The 19252-nt window shown below is 40.9% G+C and overlaps 1 protein-coding gene across 2 annotated transcripts; it reads right to left on the reverse strand.

Moving 5' to 3' along the window:
- Positions 1–368: 368 nt before the first annotated feature.
- On the reverse strand, positions 369–18106 carry LOC109088217 (neuronal acetylcholine receptor subunit non-alpha-3). 2 transcript variants are annotated; one of them, XM_019102391.2, is made up of 6 exons: positions 17693–18104; positions 14792–14943; positions 5399–5443; positions 5214–5323; positions 3860–4763; positions 369–2297 (listed from the first exon to the last, which is right to left on the reverse strand). In XM_019102391.2, exons 1-6 carry the CDS (start codon positions 17751–17753, stop codon positions 2169–2171), a joined length of 1401 nt encoding a protein of 466 aa, XP_018957936.1. In that variant the 5' UTR covers positions 17754–18104; the 3' UTR covers positions 369–2168. The 2 variants fall into 2 exon arrangements, with proteins under 2 accessions (XP_018957936.1, XP_042568052.1); XM_042712118.1 differs by lacking the exon at positions 5399–5443 and having other exon boundaries at positions 17693–18106.
- Between the last annotated feature and the right edge of the window lie 1146 nt (positions 18107–19252).

Below are 19252 nucleotides of genomic sequence, written 5' to 3' on the forward strand. Positions count from 1 at the left end.
TCTTAGTTGTTATTTTTTTCTTACCAGTTATATACATTAGCATTTTATGTTATTAAATTATTATTGCATTGCAAATTAGTACATATACACACTCTAAAAATGATTGAAATTGTAAATAAAACGAAGATTATTAGGGTATGTTTACAAGACAACACTATTTCAGACTTTCTGCTTGTTTTACGTGTGTTGCCTGCCGTTTCTTTTTAATTATTTTAAAATTTACTGGCATTTTTTGGAAAATTGTTTCAAAGTAAATTCTATACCACCGTTAAATAAATTATCTTTGATGCAATACAAAAGCAGCATTCAGGAATGTAGAAATTAAATGCATACTCATTCATGTACACAAAAGACAACATGAAACGATATTCATTCATATTCGTTCTGTAATCAAATTCTGAAAACCAATAATACAAGTCATTAGAGAGGAAGAGCGTACACTGATGAATCATGTACAATAAGATTTCATGTTGACTTTAATATATGTGTCATCAGTATAATCAATAGTGAAAAAGAATTGCTTTAGAGAGGAACTAGCATGATGTCAAACAACACTTTTCTTGCAAATGTAAAATGAACTGGCCACTTTTTGTTAGTGAGATGAAAATAAATGGGGTGACAGTTTTACAATGTCTTTGTCACACGTCACATGTACTTACTACAGTAATGATAGAAAATTGTGTATTATTACAAGTAACTAAACCTAAACCAAACCATAACCCTATAGTAAGTACATGTTAATTAGTATTTAATTGTGTAATTACACTATAATAAGGACAGTAAAATAAAGTGAAACCAAAAGTATAAGCTATCAAAAGTGTCCATTTGACCTGAATTCCCTCTACTATTTTTGCATTATTAAACTAGTCTCCAAAGAAAAGGGCCAGGTTTCTGGTTCTCCCGAAAACATTATTTTAAGAAACCCAAATAACACTAATTCATTCAATGCTTCCCGTGCAAAAAGCAAAGCTATTCTGAACCATAGAGAAATGTTTCTGATGTGACACTGCGGTGAAGAGTAAAAGACACTTGCCCAGATCACTGACAAGGTTGATTACATGAAACACGTGATTGATTTTGTACAATTAGACATTCAAACAACAAAAAAACTGATGACATCTCCATTTACTGACCAGTGTGAAAGAACAGAAATAAAGAAGGGTGTCACAATAAAGTCCTTGCTAATGATGCCAAACACAAGCTGTGATCTAGTAATCTCTCCCACTCAATCAGCAACAGTATCTCCAAGGATTTAGGGATAAGAATGTTTAACATGTGGTGTAGACTTCATCCTAAAAGCACAAATGGGAAATATTGAGATTTATATAAACCCATATATGCATCTGTGTAAATGCCTTTTTTATAAATCCCAGATTGTGGAAGATTGTAGATACATTCACATGCACTTTGTATTATGCATGGCCTCATCTGCATAACATTTACATATGCATACTGTCATCCAAAGGCATGATACTACATGCATTTACCAGTACTAAAAACTAAGACAATAGATGACAGACTGTACAGTAAGCAACACCTGTCCCAATAATAGAGATACTATTATAAGTGCTCATAATTACGAATTACAGAATAATATCTGCATAGTGAAAAAAAAATGTATTTACTGCATACAGATTGGATTTTTAATCTGGTGAATAGGTTTGTTACCTAGTGACCGGAATCATAAAATCTCACTGTAAAATATTACTTAAATGAACAATGACACAAATAAATAAATACATACATACATAAATACATGAATGAATGATACCAAATGAAATGAGAGGCATAAAAGATGCGGTTACACCTTTTACATCACAGTAAAGTCAAATTATTGAAGATCTTTAAAACTATGACCCCTTTCGAGAGATAACACAGATCCAAACAACCCCAACTTTATAAGCTGCCTCTTAGTTATGTGTTAAATGGGCAGAAAATTCCTGAACTTCATTTCAGCTGAATTTTGCATTTTTTTTTTTTTCAGTCTAACTTCTGAACACAACATCTAGGAAGGAGAGCTAGGAGTCGAATTTGAGGAGGATTACAGATGTGGCCAGGTCAGAAAATGACTTTTAGAAGGATTACTGTGATGTTGTGGGAACTACATATATTTCAAAGGGGTCAAAAGAATGTTGTTGAGGGTAAAGGAGATTTGGTAGGCTGTTTTTTTATGTGCTGAGGTACATATGCAGAGCTGGGGTGAAGATGAGGATGGTCCCAAGCACAGAAACTGTGAGAAAGACCCAGAGGAAGATCCGGTCCAATACCTGAGCCACAAACTTCCAGTCCTGAACAACCTGAGAGACAAACAAGACACAAACACACAGCTTGTCATTAAATTGCTTTTTCACATTTCATAAATGACCTCTAACATTGAACTGTCCCAAACAATTAGCATTAGGGGGCCTTATAACAGGATAAATATTTGCCATAATTTGCACTACTTTTTTATTGCACAATTGCATCTTTGACCACTTTTCAATCAATAAAAAAAAAAAAAAAAAAAAAAAATATATATATATATATATATATATATATATATATATATACTATATATATATATATATATATATATATATATATATATATATATATATATATATATATATATATATATATATATATATATATATATATATATATATATATATATATATATATATATATATATATATATATATATATATATATATATATTTAAAGCTGTTTTATTTATTCCAAATTTGAAAATTTTCATGTAAATCAATACTTTTCTAAAACATTATTAAATTCAGATTTTATTTTGTATTTTTAAAAGAGAAATTCCAAATTGGCTTTCTTTATCCTTGTGCCAAATGCTTTTCTTAATCTACAGTATTTGTCAATTAAGTTGAACCAATGCCATTAGACACAATGAGCTTTCTGAATTTTAAGACACACCCCCTAAAACACATTACATTTTTAAAAAGGTGCTGTAGTTAAGAGAAAATCTTGCAGACACAGATGCATTTATGTAGTTATATTTAATATTATGTTGATAAAGTATGGCTTCAGTTCCGGCTAATATCTCCAACAACTTTTGCCTTTGTAGGTGTATCAAAACAGTGTGTCTTTGTGATGGACGCTTTTGAAACTGCTTCAGGACGCTTGGAAACCTTCATGAATCTTTTGTTTTGTATCAAACTTGCCAAGTCATGTGATTTACGCAAATGAGTCTAGAAGTTAATAATACACTACACTAATACAAACACTACAAATAATACAAAAAACTTCTGCAGCAGACACTTCTTTTTAAATGGTATTTGATTTTCTTTCAGATTTTCTTTAAAACTTCAATTGATTGACTGGAGTCGTGTGGATTACTTGATGCCATGTCTTGTTTTTATCAGCTGTTTGAACTCTCATTCTGACGGCACCCATTCACTGCAAGAGGATCCGTTGGTAAGCAAATGCTAAATTTGTGTTGTGATGAAGAAACAAACTCATTTACATCTTGGATGGCCTGAGGGTGAGTACATTTTCAGCAATTTAAAATTTTGGGGTGAACTATTTCTTTAATAGATCAAAGTTTCAAGAAAAGGATTCGAAACAGTGAACCATTTGCAAAGCAATTGTTTTAAATGACTCAGATTTTAAAGTTTGTCTCCTTATATTACAGTTTAGAATTGTTTTATTGTTACATTTAAAATTTTTTACATAAATGGAAAACATAAATATTTGTAATTTTTTCTATTGTTTTGTCAATTTGATTTATTTTTATTTTTAAATTCAGAATTTGATAACTGACTGCTTCATTGTATTTTTACTCTTAGTCCTGTATAGATAGTGTCCTGAATGAACAAATAATTACTTTGAAAGTTAAAAAAAAAAGCCTAAACACCTCTCTGATGAAGTGTTCCTTCTTGATGTGTCTGGAAATGTAGTGCACTGAGTGAGTGGCTTTCTCCAACAGAGCAATCCAGGCCTGGTTCTCATCTTCCTTTAACCCCCCTCGACCTCCTCCGGCACTCTTCTGTTGCCCTTTTTTCATCCCTCGTTTTAGCTCCGGGCTCCGCAGCTCGATGTCTGGGTACTGATAGCGATCAGTATGTCCCCTCATGCAGAGCAGTCTGGGTAATCTCTGGAGGAAAAGACTCTTAACCCACGGTGCCATGGGATGGTACGTGGCAGAAGAACGATGATGGACATTGATGACAAACACAGTCACGATAATCGAGAATGTGACGAAGATCATGATAAAAAGCAGATACTCTCCTATCAGAGGAATGACTTTAGAGGAAGATGGAATGATCTCTTCAATGACAAGAAGGAACACAGTGAGAGACACAAGGACGGAGGTGGAGAGGGACAGCTTTTCTCCTTCATCCGAGGGGAGGTAGAAGACCAGAACCGTGAGAAACGACAGACCCAGACATGGGATGATGAGAAAGAGTGTATAAAAGAGAGGAAGACGTTTCAGAATGAAGGAATATGTGACGTAAGGATAGGAGTAAATGCCGTCACGCCGACTGCCCCTCTGGCCGGTGGCGTTGAGTATTTCCCATTCGCCATTGTCAAAGAAGTCTTTACGGTCTACATATGCGTCTAACAGGGTCAGGTCCACCATAGTGCCATCGTACGTCCACGATCCAAACTTCATCGAGCAGTTCTGCCTGTCGAAGGGGAAAAAGGTGACATCCATGGTACAGGAGGATTTATAGCTGGCAGGAGGAGTCCACATGATGGTACCATTAAACCTTACAATGGCTTTGGTCATTAGAGAACCCTCGAATCGGCCATCAGCACTAGGAGAGATGAAGAGAGGGACACATGATATTACCAACTATATTATTATTATTTTTTTATAAAATGTGAGTTGTGATTGCCCATGCTGGTGGAGACTGACTTTTCATATTCATCATACACGCTCACATCTTTTGTCTCATAAAAACATGATTGGTAAGTTGAGAGACCACGTGTTAAATCAAAGGAAGTGAACAGCAGCTGTTTTTTTTTTGTTGTTGCTTATACTTAAGGCAAGTCTAAATAGTATGCAGGGCACAATGATATGAATATTTGGGAGATTAAAAACATAGTGTGTCATTTCAGATCAAAGTGCACAAAAAGAAACCAAGATGCATTCAAATTACACAATGTAACAAAAAATTAGTTTGACTGTCAAACAAAACTTTCACGGGTTTATTTATACAAAAAAAAATGTATGAAATTAATACATGGTTTAAAATATGGTTTACTTCTCGTAAAGGACAATGTCTGGTAGCCAGATAGTTTCTGAGGGCACTCTGATGGATGTGATTCCACCATAATCTTCTGGATTCCACCGAAGCTTATAGTCTGTCCACTCCTACAGGAAAGAGACCAATCAGGAAAATATTTTGGGACATTCTGAAAAAATTAAAGCAAAAGATCTTTGAGTTACCTGCCACAACCAGACATTTGTGGTCATTAGTTGATTCTTTTCATCCTGAAATGAAAAATAAAGAAAATGCACAATGAAAGGTGATAAATATCTATAGCTGCTAAAACAATTTTAGTGCATCCTACATGAGCTTGGACCACATGTCATGTGTTGAATAAGCCCAATGCAATACTTCTCTCAAAGCCTCTAAAAATCTCTCACCGTTGACCTACTTGTGCCATACAGATGATTAACTTAACTGTGCTATTTATATATGCAGCTCAGTAGATAGTATCCTATGTCCTTTGTTACATGAAATTGAAATTCAGACTCTGAATAGGAACCAATAGACTGAGACTTATCTGTTAAGGAATGGTGTGAAAATCAATTGTTCCCACAGTGTTCAGTGTTCCACCAGCCAGAAAATTCGCACTGCCAAAGTCATGACAACAAAAGTGAGTGCAATGTAGTGTTGATTACAGGATACGACCATTAGGTGGCTCTGCAGAACTACTATACTTAGATTGTGGCTGAATACAAAAACAACTGACTTGCTCCCTCCATGCCCAGACTAAACTGGCTTCAAACAGGATTCCAACAAAGCATTATACTGTCACACTAATTATTTTGCTTATGTCTGAAGTGAGCTTTGACATAATTAAGCAAATTTAATGACTTTTAAAAAATATATGTTTATAAAAAATGCAAGAGCCATGGAAGATCCGATTTTTAATCTTTTCACCAAAAAGTTAAAGTGAAAAGGGAAACTCAGGATCTTCGTAAAGCTATGCTTTTCTGAGTTGTTAATTAAAGAAAAATGGCAGAAACTGGTTGGTATTGATCATAAAAGCTTTCAGTGCTGATGGTATAATTTAGTACATATTTTGTGTGCTTTAAATGCAGAATGGTGGTAATACTTCATTATAATACAATAATGATAACATGACTTCATGCATGTCTTGTTGTAATTGGGTTTTAAATTTCAAACTTATAAGTAGAAAGGTCCTGAGAGGACTTGAATGCAGCAATATTATGAGAAACATGTTCTTGTGAAATTGGAGAAATTAGAGTGAGTTCATTATACTTTCATTACAATCACTGTGAAACCATCATGTAACTTTCAGAACTTAAAACGTCCTCCCTAGTCCAAAAAGACAATCTAATTTTAAAAAAATACCAAAAAGGCATGAAATCCAGTGCTACATGTTAGAAATCTTAAACATTAACTATATTTACACATCAGAGATGCCTATTCAGTGTGACTTGCTCTGTCTAGTCACGATATAGGAGGATAGTACAGGCGTACAGTAGTATATCATTGTTTTCTTAAGCAGCTTAGGTTCTTGATCATTTCAGCCCAAATATAACTGTTTGTGCAGCACATTTTAGCATGGATTGTTCTGTGAACATGTTACAGTGTAAAAGAAGGCACTGCTAAGAGGCTGTTATTGAAAGATGGGGCAGTTAAAAAAAATTAAAATAAAAAAGCTATTCTGGAGCTATTTTATTAATAAGTCATAGATTTATTTCTATTTTATATTTACAAAATTGAAAAAAAAAAAAAAAAAAAAAAAAAAACTGAGCTCCATCTTTCTGTGGTTCCTATAAAGTATGTACAGGAAATTGATAATTCATAGTTCAAAGATCAAACATTTACACATCATGTAGAGTTGTTAACCTCCCACTATTAAACAGAGACAGTCTGACTGCAAAATCAAGGGGAGGCGTCACATGCAAATACGCTCATACAGTAAGACATAATTACGCACACACTTCCTGTACAGTGCATTACTGCATGATTTATGGGCTGGTGCAGGTCTGACTCAGACTATGATGTGATTTAAAGAGATCACACAGAAGTGAAAATGTGATTATTTTTGAATGGTTTTTTTTTTTTTAATAATTAAAAAAATATATATAGCTTTATTCTTGCAGTTGTTGATACTTATTTTAATTATCTTTTATGTAAAGCATTCTGAATTACCATTGTGTATTACATGTGCTATATAAATAAACTTGTTTTAAATAGGCTTTTTAAATAAACCAAGATTTTTAAATAAACCTTGCTGTTCCAAACCTGTGTCCCATTAAAAAGAAGATTTTGAAGAATCCTTCCGCAGCTCTTCCCATGCAGTGACCAAAGGGCTTAGTCGGTTTTCTATGGCTAATTAACATAAATATTTATGTAATAATTATAAAATTATTTCTGACAAAATTATTTGCTGCCACCCATTTTACAGAAATAGGGTTTGAAGAATAATGTGTCATGGCTAAAATATCGGAAATATTGGAAATCAGTTGCATAAGGTCTAGCTGCAAAAGTATTTCAATGCACCCAGACCTGAAATTTTATCTGAAAACTGCACACATTTTACACAAGATTTAAAGTGTAAGCATAGTCCTGTATAAATCTTTCTGTAAAGTTATTATGCCTTTTTATGTAACAGAAGTATACTTTGTTATCATCAATGCAATATCTTTCTAAACAAACTTAAATATGTTATTACGTTATTAAATATGTTAGATTTTATATATATATACACTTATATTATATAAGTGATAAAACTGAGAATTCTATCATCATTTACTCTCCCTCACATCATTCCAAACCTTTTTTTATTATTCTTCCACAGAAGAAATAAAGTCATGCAAGTTTGGAACAATATTTTGAAAAATATTTTTTGGATGTCAATGGTAACCAAACTCTTTGAGGACGAGTAAATGATGACATACACACACACACACACACACAAATGCATTTTCAATCAGGTTCTTGAATGCTCAGCATCAGCAGGATCAATAGAGTGGGTCACAAGTAAAGAGGAGGACAGAGAAGTGGAAGAATGTATAGAAGGAAAGACAAAGTGTGATACATTAGGTTGTCATGATGATGTGTTTGGGCAAATATAGTCTATAAAATATGTTCTGAGTTGCCATTCTCATATGTGACCCTGGACCACAAAACCAGTCACAAGGGTCAATTTTTCAAAACTGAGATTTATACATTTTATGTATACATGAATAAATAAGCTTTCCATTGATGTATGATTTATTATGATAGGACAATATTTGGCTGAGATACAACTATTTGAAAATCTGGAATCTGAGGGTGCAAAAAAATCTAAATATTGAGAAAATCCCCTTTAAATTTGGAAAATTAAGCTCTTAGCTATGCATAGTACTAATCAAAAATTAAGTTTTGATATATTTACAGTAGGAAATTTACTAAATATTTTCATGGAACATGATCTTTATTTAATATCCTTATGATTTTTGGCATGTTATTAGGGTTGTATATAGGTTACGTATGTAACCCTAGTTCCTCGAGGGAACGAGACGCTGCGTCGAGCGCTTTGGGGAACGCGTCTAGCGTGAGCGACTCTGAATATCGTGTGAAATCAGTCCAATGGAAGAGCGTGACGTCACGGGCGGGGTGACGTAAGCGACCAGGAAGCTATAAAAGCACATGCCGCGCAGCTGGCATCAGCTTCGAGTACCAGCAAGCGCCGGCAGGGGTGCCGGGGGGTATGGCTCCGAGACGCAGCGTCTCGTTCCCTCGAGGAACTAGGGTTACATACGTAACCTAGAGACGTTCCTCTTCAGGAACTCGAGCTGCGTCGAGCGCTTTGGGGAACGAGTACCAACGCTGCCAGACTCCCAAACCCCTGCCTAGTGTGTATCCGAAGAGCACAGCTTAGGACGAGAGGACGGATGCGCCTGGAGTGACCGGCATGTCTAGGCCGTAAAATTTTGCAAATGTAGAGGGCGTGGACCACCCCGCAGCGTTGCAGATGTCCAGCATGGATACACCTGCCAAAAAGGCCTTGGAGGCCGCCATACCCCGTGTGGAGTGAGCCTTGGCTCCCAACAGCGGGGGACGACCAGAGGACTCATAGGTGGCGTTGATAGCCTCGACTATCCAACGACTAATAGACTGCTTAGAAGCAGGAGAACCCCTCTTGGGGGGACCATAGCATACAAGCAATTGGTCTGTTTTTCTCCACAGGGCAGCTCTGTGGACGTATGCGTCCAGTGCTCGAACTGGACACATACAGTTTAGCTTCTCTTGGTCGGGCTCCCGAAAGGGAGGAGGACAGAAAGCCTGCAGCGCTACAGGTTGTGGTGTGACAGAGGGGACCTTAGGAACATATCCCGCTCGAGGGTATATGAACGCTTTGGTCATGCCAGGTGCAAAGTCCAGATATGTAGGGGGCCACTGAGAGGGCCTGCAAATCTCCTACTCTCCTCAGAGAGGTAATGGCCAACAGAAAGGCGGTTTTTTAAGTGTCAGATGTCTGTCTGAGATATCTTGAATAGGCTCAAATGGAGGTCTGCACAAGGCCTCTAGCACCACAACCAAGTCCCACGGGGGAATACGGGACCGTACTGGAGGTCTCAGCCTCAGCGCACCGCGGAGGAAACGTGTAACTAATGGGTGTCTTCCCAAAGACTGACAATCGAGAAGGGCGTGGTAGGCCGCAATGGCCGCCACGTAGACCTTCAACGTGGAGTGGGTCAACCCTGCAGAGAACCTGGCCTGTAGGAACTCCAGAACTGTACCGACTGGGCAGTTTACTGGGTCTAGCTGGCGGTTTTCTGCACCATGAGGTGAAGAGTTTCCACCTCAGGGCGTACAGTTTCCTCCTCGTTGAGGGAGCTCTGGATTGGAGGAGGGTCTCAACAACCTCGGTTGAGAGACCGGATGCTATGAACTGCGCCCCCTCAGGGGCCACACCCACAGCTTCCACAGCTCCGGGCGAGGGTGAATTATCGTGCCCTGCGCCTGTGAGAGTAGGTCTGTCCTGATCGGTATCTCCCAAGGAGAGCCGTCGAGGAGCGAGACCAGATCTGCGAACCATACTCGGCCCGGCCAGAAAGAACGGGCTACTAACAATAGACGGACCCCGTCCCGGCGTACTCTCGCCAGAACTCCCGGGAGCAGAGCAATAGGGGGAAATGCGTACAGACGAAGCCTCGGCCAGGTCTGTACCATAGCGTCCAGTCCCAGGGGAGCTGGATGAACTAGAGAGAACCAAAGGGGACATTGTGCTGTCTCCTGAGTTGCAAAGAGGTCTACTTGAGCTCTGCCAAAAATTCTCCATATCTGCTCCACCACCTCGGGGGTGAAGCTTCCATTCCCCGGGCCTCGGCCCCTGTCTCGACAGTATGTCTGCTCCCACATTCAGTTTCCCAGGAATATATACTGCTCTGAGTGAGAGGAGTTTGTCCTGGGACCACACAAGGATCTGGTGCGCCAGCTTGTACAAGGGGCGCGAACGCAGACCTCCCTGGTGGTTGATGTAAGAGACCACCGATGTGTTGTCGGTGCGCACCAACACATGGTGATCCCTTAGGTCTGGGAGGAAGTGCTTCAGTGCACGATAAACTGCTAGCATTTCTAGACAATTGATATGCCATGTCAGATGGCGACCGCTCCACAGACCGCGGGCAGGGTGGCCACTCATTACCGCACCCCAACCAGTGAGGGAAGCATCCGTCGCTAGTGTTACACGGCGACCAGGAGCTCCCAGCACTGGGCCCTGATTCAAGAACCAAGGTTTCTTCCACATGTCTAAGGCACGGAGGCAGCGCCGCGTGACCTTGATAGTTCGAAGTGGATTGCCCCTCGGGGAAAATCCCTTGGTCTTGAGCCACCACTGTAGGGGTCTCATGTACAGCAGGCCAAAAGGTATCACGTTGGACGCAGCTGCCATCAGACCCAACAATTTCTGAAATTGTTTGACAGTGAGTGAATGGCCTTCTTTGACTCTCTCGACTGAGATGAGGATCGACTCGATACGAGCAGGGGACAATCGTGCCTGCATCGTGGTCGAATCCCATACTACGCCTAGATAGGTGGTTCTCTGAACTGGAGAAAGTACACTCTTCTTGGCGTTCAGTCTCAGACCCAGCTCCCCCATATGTGGGAGAACGACATCTCGATGCGGAGCCGCAGCCTGCTCTGACTGAGCTAAAATCAACCAATCGTCGATGTAGTTGAGAATGCGGATGCCCTGCATGCGCAGGGGGACCAGAGCCGCATCTACACATTTCGTGAAGCGTGCGGGGTGAGAGTGCGAGGCCAAAGGGAAGTACTCGATATTGGTAAGCTTCGCCCCCGAAAGCAAACCTCAGAAACTTCCTGTGTTGTGGAAGGATGGATATGTGGAAGTATGCATCTTTGAGATCTATTGTGACAAACCAGTCCTCGGATCTGATCTGCGCTACAACATGCTTGATCGTGAGCATCTTGAACTTCAGTCTCATAACTGATCGATTTAAGACCCGCAGGTCTATGATCGGACGCAACCCCCCATCCTTCTTTGGAACTATGAAATACCGGCTGTAAAATCCGGATTCCCTGTCTTGAGGAGGGACCACCTCGATGGCCTCCTTCTCTAATAGGGCTTTCACTTCTTGTTCCATAACCAGACCCTGCTCGGGGCCGACTATCGTCGGAGTAACCCCGTTGAACATCGGCGGTGCAGAGCCGAACTGAATACGGTAACCTTTCTCTACCGTGTGCAGGACCCATTGAGATACATTTGGCAGTAGTTTCCACGCTGGCAAATAATCTACTAAGGGAATCAGTCTCTCGAGACTGACCTCTGGTGTAAGAGGCCCCCGCAGGGGTGGCGAGCGTCTCAGCCCCGCTACGCGCACGGGCGGAAGATACTGAGAATGATGCTCGCTGGGGACCGCTGCGCCCTGGAACACTGGCAGGGTTGGCAGACCGGCCCCCAGAGGGCGCTGAGGCGAGACGGGCACCGTGTAATGCGGTGTGCACCGCTCTACCCCAGCAGAGGCTGCCCTCTGATGCCCTGGCTCTCTGGCGTCAGGGCTTCTTGGCCGAGGCCTTCTTAGCATCAATGACTGCCCTCAAATCTTGTTTGGGCCTCGAAGACCTCGGCCGAGAGCGTCGCTGAGGCTCCCGTTCCCTTTGCGGGGGAGCACGAGAGGCGACGCTCTGCTTTTGAGCCTCTCGGTATGTGGAGCTAGGGTGCGGCTGGGGCATCTCCCACCCAGATGCCCCGAGGGAGCGACGAGGGAGGAATTTATGGAAACGCCGCCGCCTGTTTGCGAGCCTCCTGAAACCTGTCGACGACAGTGTTGACTGCGTCGCCGAACAGGCCAGAAGGCTGGATCGGGGCGTCCATAAGGCAGACCCTGTCCCGCTCTTTCATTTCTGACAGGGTCAGCCACAAATGCCTCTCCGCAGTCACCATAGCTGCCATGGACCGCCCAATCGCTCGGGCGGTCTCCTTGGTGGCGCGGAGGGAGAGATCAGCGGTCCTTCTGAGCTCAGTGATGTCATCGGACTTGATCTCCTCTCCCTCATCAAGCTCCTTCAGCAGGTCAGCCTGGTACGCCTGTAACACCGCCATGGTGTGCAGACACGCACCAGCCTGACCTGCTGCCGCATACCCTTTGCCCACCAAAGCCGAAGTTGTTCTGAGCGGCTTGGAGGGCAATGCCGGGGCCTTCAGAGACGATGCCGTACCGGGGGACAGATAGCTCGCGAGCGTCTGTTCCACCCGGGGCATCGCTCTGTAGCCGCGCTCTGCAATCCCCACTACATTGCCGTAGTAATCTGAAGAGGGGATATACAGGCGGGCTGAGAATGGCCTCTTCCACGATCTAGCGATCTCTTCATGTAGATCGGGAAAAAAAAGGAAGGCCCCGGCAAGGAGGTGGCTGACTCGCCCGCAGAAAGCGTTCGTCGAGTTTGCTTTTCTGCGGTTCGGTTGTTTTCTCGGCGGGCCAGTCAAGACTCAACTTGGCCACCGCACGAGTCACCACCTCCAAGAGCTCCTCATACCTAGGCGAGTGGGGTGGTGAATCCCTGTCGACAGACTCCACATCGACCTCCTCGGAGGAAGAGAGGCGGAGTGTCGATCCCTCTCCCTGGGTGGAAGGAACCGCAGAGCGTGCTTCCGACTCCAGAGATTGGGCGCCGGATCTGGCAGAAGTGGAAGGAGATAGGGACTCGCCCGTCTCCATTCCCTCTGTCAGATCCACTTGCGAACCCCACGAGTGCAGCTGCCGTTCTGCCTCGGCAGAAGCGGGGCCAGCACCGCGGGGAACGCTGGCGAAGGCTCCCTCCTCAAAGAGAGCCCTCCGGGAACGAAGCAGCCGCACCGACATCCTGTCACAATGCGGACAGTCGGCCCCCTCGAGAGCCGACTCGGCATGCTTCGAACCCAGGCAGACCACGCACAGACTGTGTGTATCCCCGCTCGTAATGTAGCGCGGGCAGGGAGGGACACACAGTCTGAAACGCGATCCGGATTCGCCTTTGGAATGTTTAGATTTCGCCTTGCACTTGGACATTGCTTGGAGCTCTACTGGACAGACAACAGTAAATAAGACTCACAAGACAAAATGACATGCACACACAGAGCGCTTGCTGAAGACGCGAAGCTGATGCCAGCTGCGCGGCATGTGCTTTTATAGCTTCCTGGTCGCTTACGTCACCCCGCCCGTGACGTCACGCTCTTCCATTGGACTGATTTCACACGATATTCAGAGTCGCTCACGCTAGACGCGTTCCCCAAAGCGCTCGACGCAGCTCGAGTTCCTGAAGAGGAACTATAATTTTGACCCATACAATGTATTTTTGGCTATTGCTACAAATATACCCCAGAGACTTAAGACTGCTTTTGTGCTCCAGGGTCACATATTTTTCCTAAACTAATCAGTTCTGTTAATAAGAGAGAAAACAGGCTTGTCCTTTAAAACTGCAAACCACTTTAGCATTGTGACATGTTTCTAAGTGAAACAGATTATTAAACGTGAAAAAATATAGGCACAGCATTCCAGAGGAAAAGAGAATTTTCAGATTTCGACTAAAGTTTACAAAGACAAACTATTTTTTCTGTGGATTAACTCACCACATGACTTGACAAGTCACCTTTATTTACAGTGTGCATTATATAATACAGATGTTTTCAAAGCAGCTTCACGGTATTGAAAAAGGAAACCCAAATTCTGCTGTAAAGCAGCTCTAAAAAGACAATAGTGTCATTATTCAGCTCCAATTCAGTTTAGTGTTGATTTCATTTAATTCAGTGATAAGCACTTTGTGCAAGTGCTTTTGGGTAAAGGTGACTGTGCAACAATAAGAGACAAAAACTCTGCACATAAAATATATAATCTGGAACATCAAGTTCTCTTTAGACTTGCAGGGTATTTTCAACAGCAAAGCAACTGACAGCATTCAGACAGCTGATTTTAAGTAGCTTCTGAAGAAGTCAGTAGCCTAGGGATTCACATAATTTTGCCCCGCCTCTTGCATGTTTACACGGTGTGTTCCGTAAGGATGCATCATTGTTTGTGTGCTATTTGTTTAGGCATTTGGTGACTTTGTTGATGATCTGATGTTGCAGTGCAAATGTGTGTGTGTGTGTGTCTCACCACATCCACCAGCTGCGAGATCTTCAAACCAAAGCGAACGGTAATCGTGTCGTTGTTGTGAAGGATAGGTCTCACCCACTTCTGATATCCCCGAAAAAGATTCCTCAACAACGTGTCCTCCATCTCAGCCAGTGAGACAAACTCCTCGGGAGCTAGAGAGATTAAGGCTGGATTAATTTTAGAACAATTAAAAGGAACTAAAATGACACAAGAGCCTCCGCTGGCATATGGTGATAAGGTAAAGCATAATCTAAAGCTACCATGCTGATTACCAGTACTGCATAGGCCTATACATACACATACTGTCTCTGCCTGGTTATGTAGGCTGTAGGTTCTCATTTGATTTGCCATCTAGAGAAATAACACATTTAATTCAGAAACACTCTCCCACGAGTGTTAGATGAGCACAGAGTCATGAAGTGACAGCTGGCCCAGGCTCCTCAGAGCTCTTTCTGCTGATGCAACCATTGCTTTGACATGATGACCTCAGACAAGCACACTACAGAGAGCATCAGGACAACAAGATGAGCCCACACACACATTCACTCACATTATTGATGACACACACATATACTGACTGAACTATGTATCATAGGAGTACCACAAAGAAAATGTATTAAAAAATTGTTTTTTTTTTTTATAAATAGATGCATTTAAATATATTGAAAAGTCTTGATTTAATTCATTTAGTTAAATTAAAATGTAAATAATAAATTGCTAAATAATTTTAAATGCAACATTTAAAGAGTTAGGTCACCTAAATTGAATATTCTGCCATTTATTCATGCCATTCTAAAACCATAAGACAAAGAGTTTTGTTCTTGTGCATTTATAAATGTTTATATGTGAATAAAAACCTAAATCATTTAAAGTGATCATGTCTCTTCAGAGGACTTGAATTAAACTGCTCGTTTCATATGGATTGCTTTTACAATGTCTTTATGTACTTTTGGAGGCCTAAAAATACTGATTATGTAGACTTTCAATTGATGTAAAAAAAAAAATAACATTTGTGTTTAAAAGATGAATGAAAGTTTAATTTTGCATCAGTTTATAAATGTAGGTAAAGGTAGGTTCCATTAAATAAAAATTGAGTGTGTGCATTTGGAGGTTGGGGTTGTTCATAAATGTCTTCTGAAAGGTACCCTCCACCATTAATGGCACAGCAATCTGTGCTCCACCACATTAATGACATTTTTACAGGATGTTACGCCCATCATTGCTGAATGACCAGCGCTGCTTCCTTCCTCAGCGCAGTCTGTCATGCCCTGGCAAAAGGTTTCTCTGCTTGGCTTGGGAAAGCTGTTTTTCCTGCTCTGCAGGGCCGTGGATCTTGAAACAGCAAGTATATGAAATTACATCATAAATAAAGACCGTGTGCAGGGCAGGCCATCTATCCTGGGTTTATGATTCAACCAACCAGGGTGTAGACAGGGACGTGTAAATCAAAAGACAATAAAGGGGAGGAGGGTGTATGAGAGAGTGTGAAAAACAGACGGCGTGTGTTTGTGCATAGGGTTATGCGTTTGTGTGTTAGGGTTATGCGAGAGGTTGTTGCTTCTTCATTCATTGTGTTAATGAGTTCCTTTTCTCCTCAATAGAAGTGAGATTACTGCAAATTGCATCAGGATATTCAAAGCCACTTTAATGTACCACACAAGGAGTAAAAAAACTCACTATGACTAATGCTCTCAGTCCAAGGACATCTGCATTCATCTGTTGCTACAGTGTATTATATTGACTCTATAGGTAAAATAACGTTATTTCCCTCTTACAGTACCAAATTTAATATCATGAAAACCTTGGATTTATTTGCATATAGGTGGTGACCTTATTAGTCACTGGCCGCAGATGTAAACAGATGACCTCCTGTCCTCCCCGACAGCAAACCATCTGCTCTGGTCTTTTAAGGGTAAAAGGTAAATTTAGGGTAAATTCAAAAGCTAAGCATGCTCATGTCGTTACGGATTAACATAATAACCAGCCATATTAGAATTAAAAAGTTACTTGATATTAACTCCTTGTAGGAATTATTGTATGAAATTAACATCACACTCGTAGTCAAGCAGTTGTAATGAATATCAGCATGAGAATATTATTAAGCATATGCTATCGCCTAAATAGGCCTTGTGTTACAGATATAAAATGCAATATCAAATTTCTTTTACAACACAACTGCAATTCAGTTTATCTATGAATTCCAAGCAGTTTCCCCTTGATTAAACAACTTCTCTCACTTCAGTGAGCAGAGAGGGAGAGAGAAAGAAAGATGTCAAGGCTATGTCAAGTAAAATAGATGAAAATCCAGTCCAGCGGCTCCATTTTCAGATTAAAGCTGCAGATGAAGGCTCTCATTGCCTCACCATTGATAAGAACCCCCAATATCTTCACACAATGCCAAACCCAAACAAAACACATTTTCTTGCATTAATGCTTCAGTGTGACACTGTTAACACATGACAATCAATGTGCTGGTGCCTGTTAAAATCTTCTCTTAAGCTGGTCCAAAATAACCACGATGGAGAACCAGTAAAAGTGCACGGTTCGGTCACGATGTATAACTGTGAGCTGGTCGCACGCGACACTCAGAGAGCCAGTGGAGGGCGCTAGAAGCCAAACAATAAGCGAAAATTAAACGAGGCGAATTTCTTTTGTATCATTTATTTGTTGCATTCATGAACGCACAAGATAAAACGTCTTATAATGCTTGAATGCACTGGATTATTTCTGATAATTTATGAATTCGTCTAAATTAGGTCACATATAGGCTATTGGAGCCGAGAGCACTTGCAACATTTCAGTAACTAGTAATACAATAAGTAAATAAATATGCAACTGCACACGGAGAAATGCAGGAAAACTCTTAAAGATCATCCGTGTCAAGTGCAGTAGGTTACTCACCCTCTATCGTTGCATAGGCTACTGCCGTTACGAGCAAAAGACCGGAGATTTGTAACTTCATGCTGTCTTTCCCGGCTCCAGTTCCTTCATGCAATGGAATTATTTCATGCTGTTTGAATAGCGAGTCCCTGTCATCGACAAAAGGGGGTATACTGTTTTTTTATTCACATGGCCGGAAACCGGGCCCTTTTGAAAAACGATCAGATTTTCTGCAACCTGCTGTGTGATAAAGCTATAAATTAATCATCAGCGGAGTGGGGGTTTCAGCCAGCTCCGTCCGAGACGAACACAAGAGGAAGACGCTGTCGCTCCCCCCGTGATGTCGAGAAAGATGCCATTCGTTCGCCGAGCAGCTGCAGCGGAGCAGGGCCAGATGAGCGCTAGAGAGCGTAAGGGGAGGGGATAAACATACCGACGTCTACAAAACGAACATTTACTCTATCCTCCTGAGAACCAGAAAAAATATTGTTGTTGTTTTTTATCTTATTACATAGGTTGGAGCATACGAAACAAATGGGGAGGGGAAAAAAAGAAAAGAAGATATTTTATTCATATTTCATTCTATCTCCTTTGTAGATGACGCCCAGGACTAATTAAAAAAATAGACATGAAAAGGCATGTATAGGCAAAAACAATGTTTTATTTTTTCATTCACTTTTCATTCACTCAGTTTTTAGGTTTCAGGCTATTTTAGCCAAACTTTGTACAAAGATGAATCTCAACTATGTTATGAAAGATATAACAGAATGATTTGATATAATACTGTACTTTATGGAATATGTGCGTATAATATCCATAAACTGGTATTCCTATTCTATACAATGTATCTATACATTGCATATAATTTGCATATTAATGTGTTCATGTGTTATTAATGATTTCATGAGCTGTGTCCTAATGCACTATTTTTTTATATTTGAAATGCTGCAAATATGTCTTCATTATAAATGTACTGTAAACTAATATATTTGGTATATATTTATTTTTAAACCATGGTCTGCCTGAATACTCAATTCTGATTGGCTGGCAGGTATGCATTAAAACCGTTTAATGCACAGGTAGTTCCAAGTCAGTTTAATCACTGTTTTATAGTAATGCGCTGCTTTCATTGAGGCACACAAACACACACACATCACATCGCAAGAGAGAGAGAGAGAATGGGGTCAAAGATCACGCTCCATACACAAGCACTCAGGAGCACAAAAACACACACAACTCTCATCTCTCTCTCCCTTTCTCTCTCTCGATTGGTCGATCAATCGATCAATAATTAATTCAAATAAATGTTATAATTCATTATTTCAAATAAATGTGATCTTATCACTGTACTTCATTTCTGTCTCAGATTTGAAGCGAGCAGAAAGCTAGAGCTAATGAACTGTAACTGATGAAAATAACCGTAATTTTTACACTTATGGTCAAATATTATGCTGTACACATCATAAAAAGCTTTAACTTGTCAATGCTGGTAAATGACCATGGTATAAGAAGGATAATGCACGACTAGCTGTACTTTAAATTATTTTAATGCACTCCGCAGAGGCAACCTTGACCTCCATG

This window comes from Cyprinus carpio, chromosome A1 (genome assembly GCF_018340385.1).
Source record: "Cyprinus carpio isolate SPL01 chromosome A1, ASM1834038v1, whole genome shotgun sequence".
In the NCBI taxonomy this organism is placed as follows: domain Eukaryota; kingdom Metazoa; phylum Chordata; class Actinopteri; order Cypriniformes; family Cyprinidae; genus Cyprinus; species Cyprinus carpio.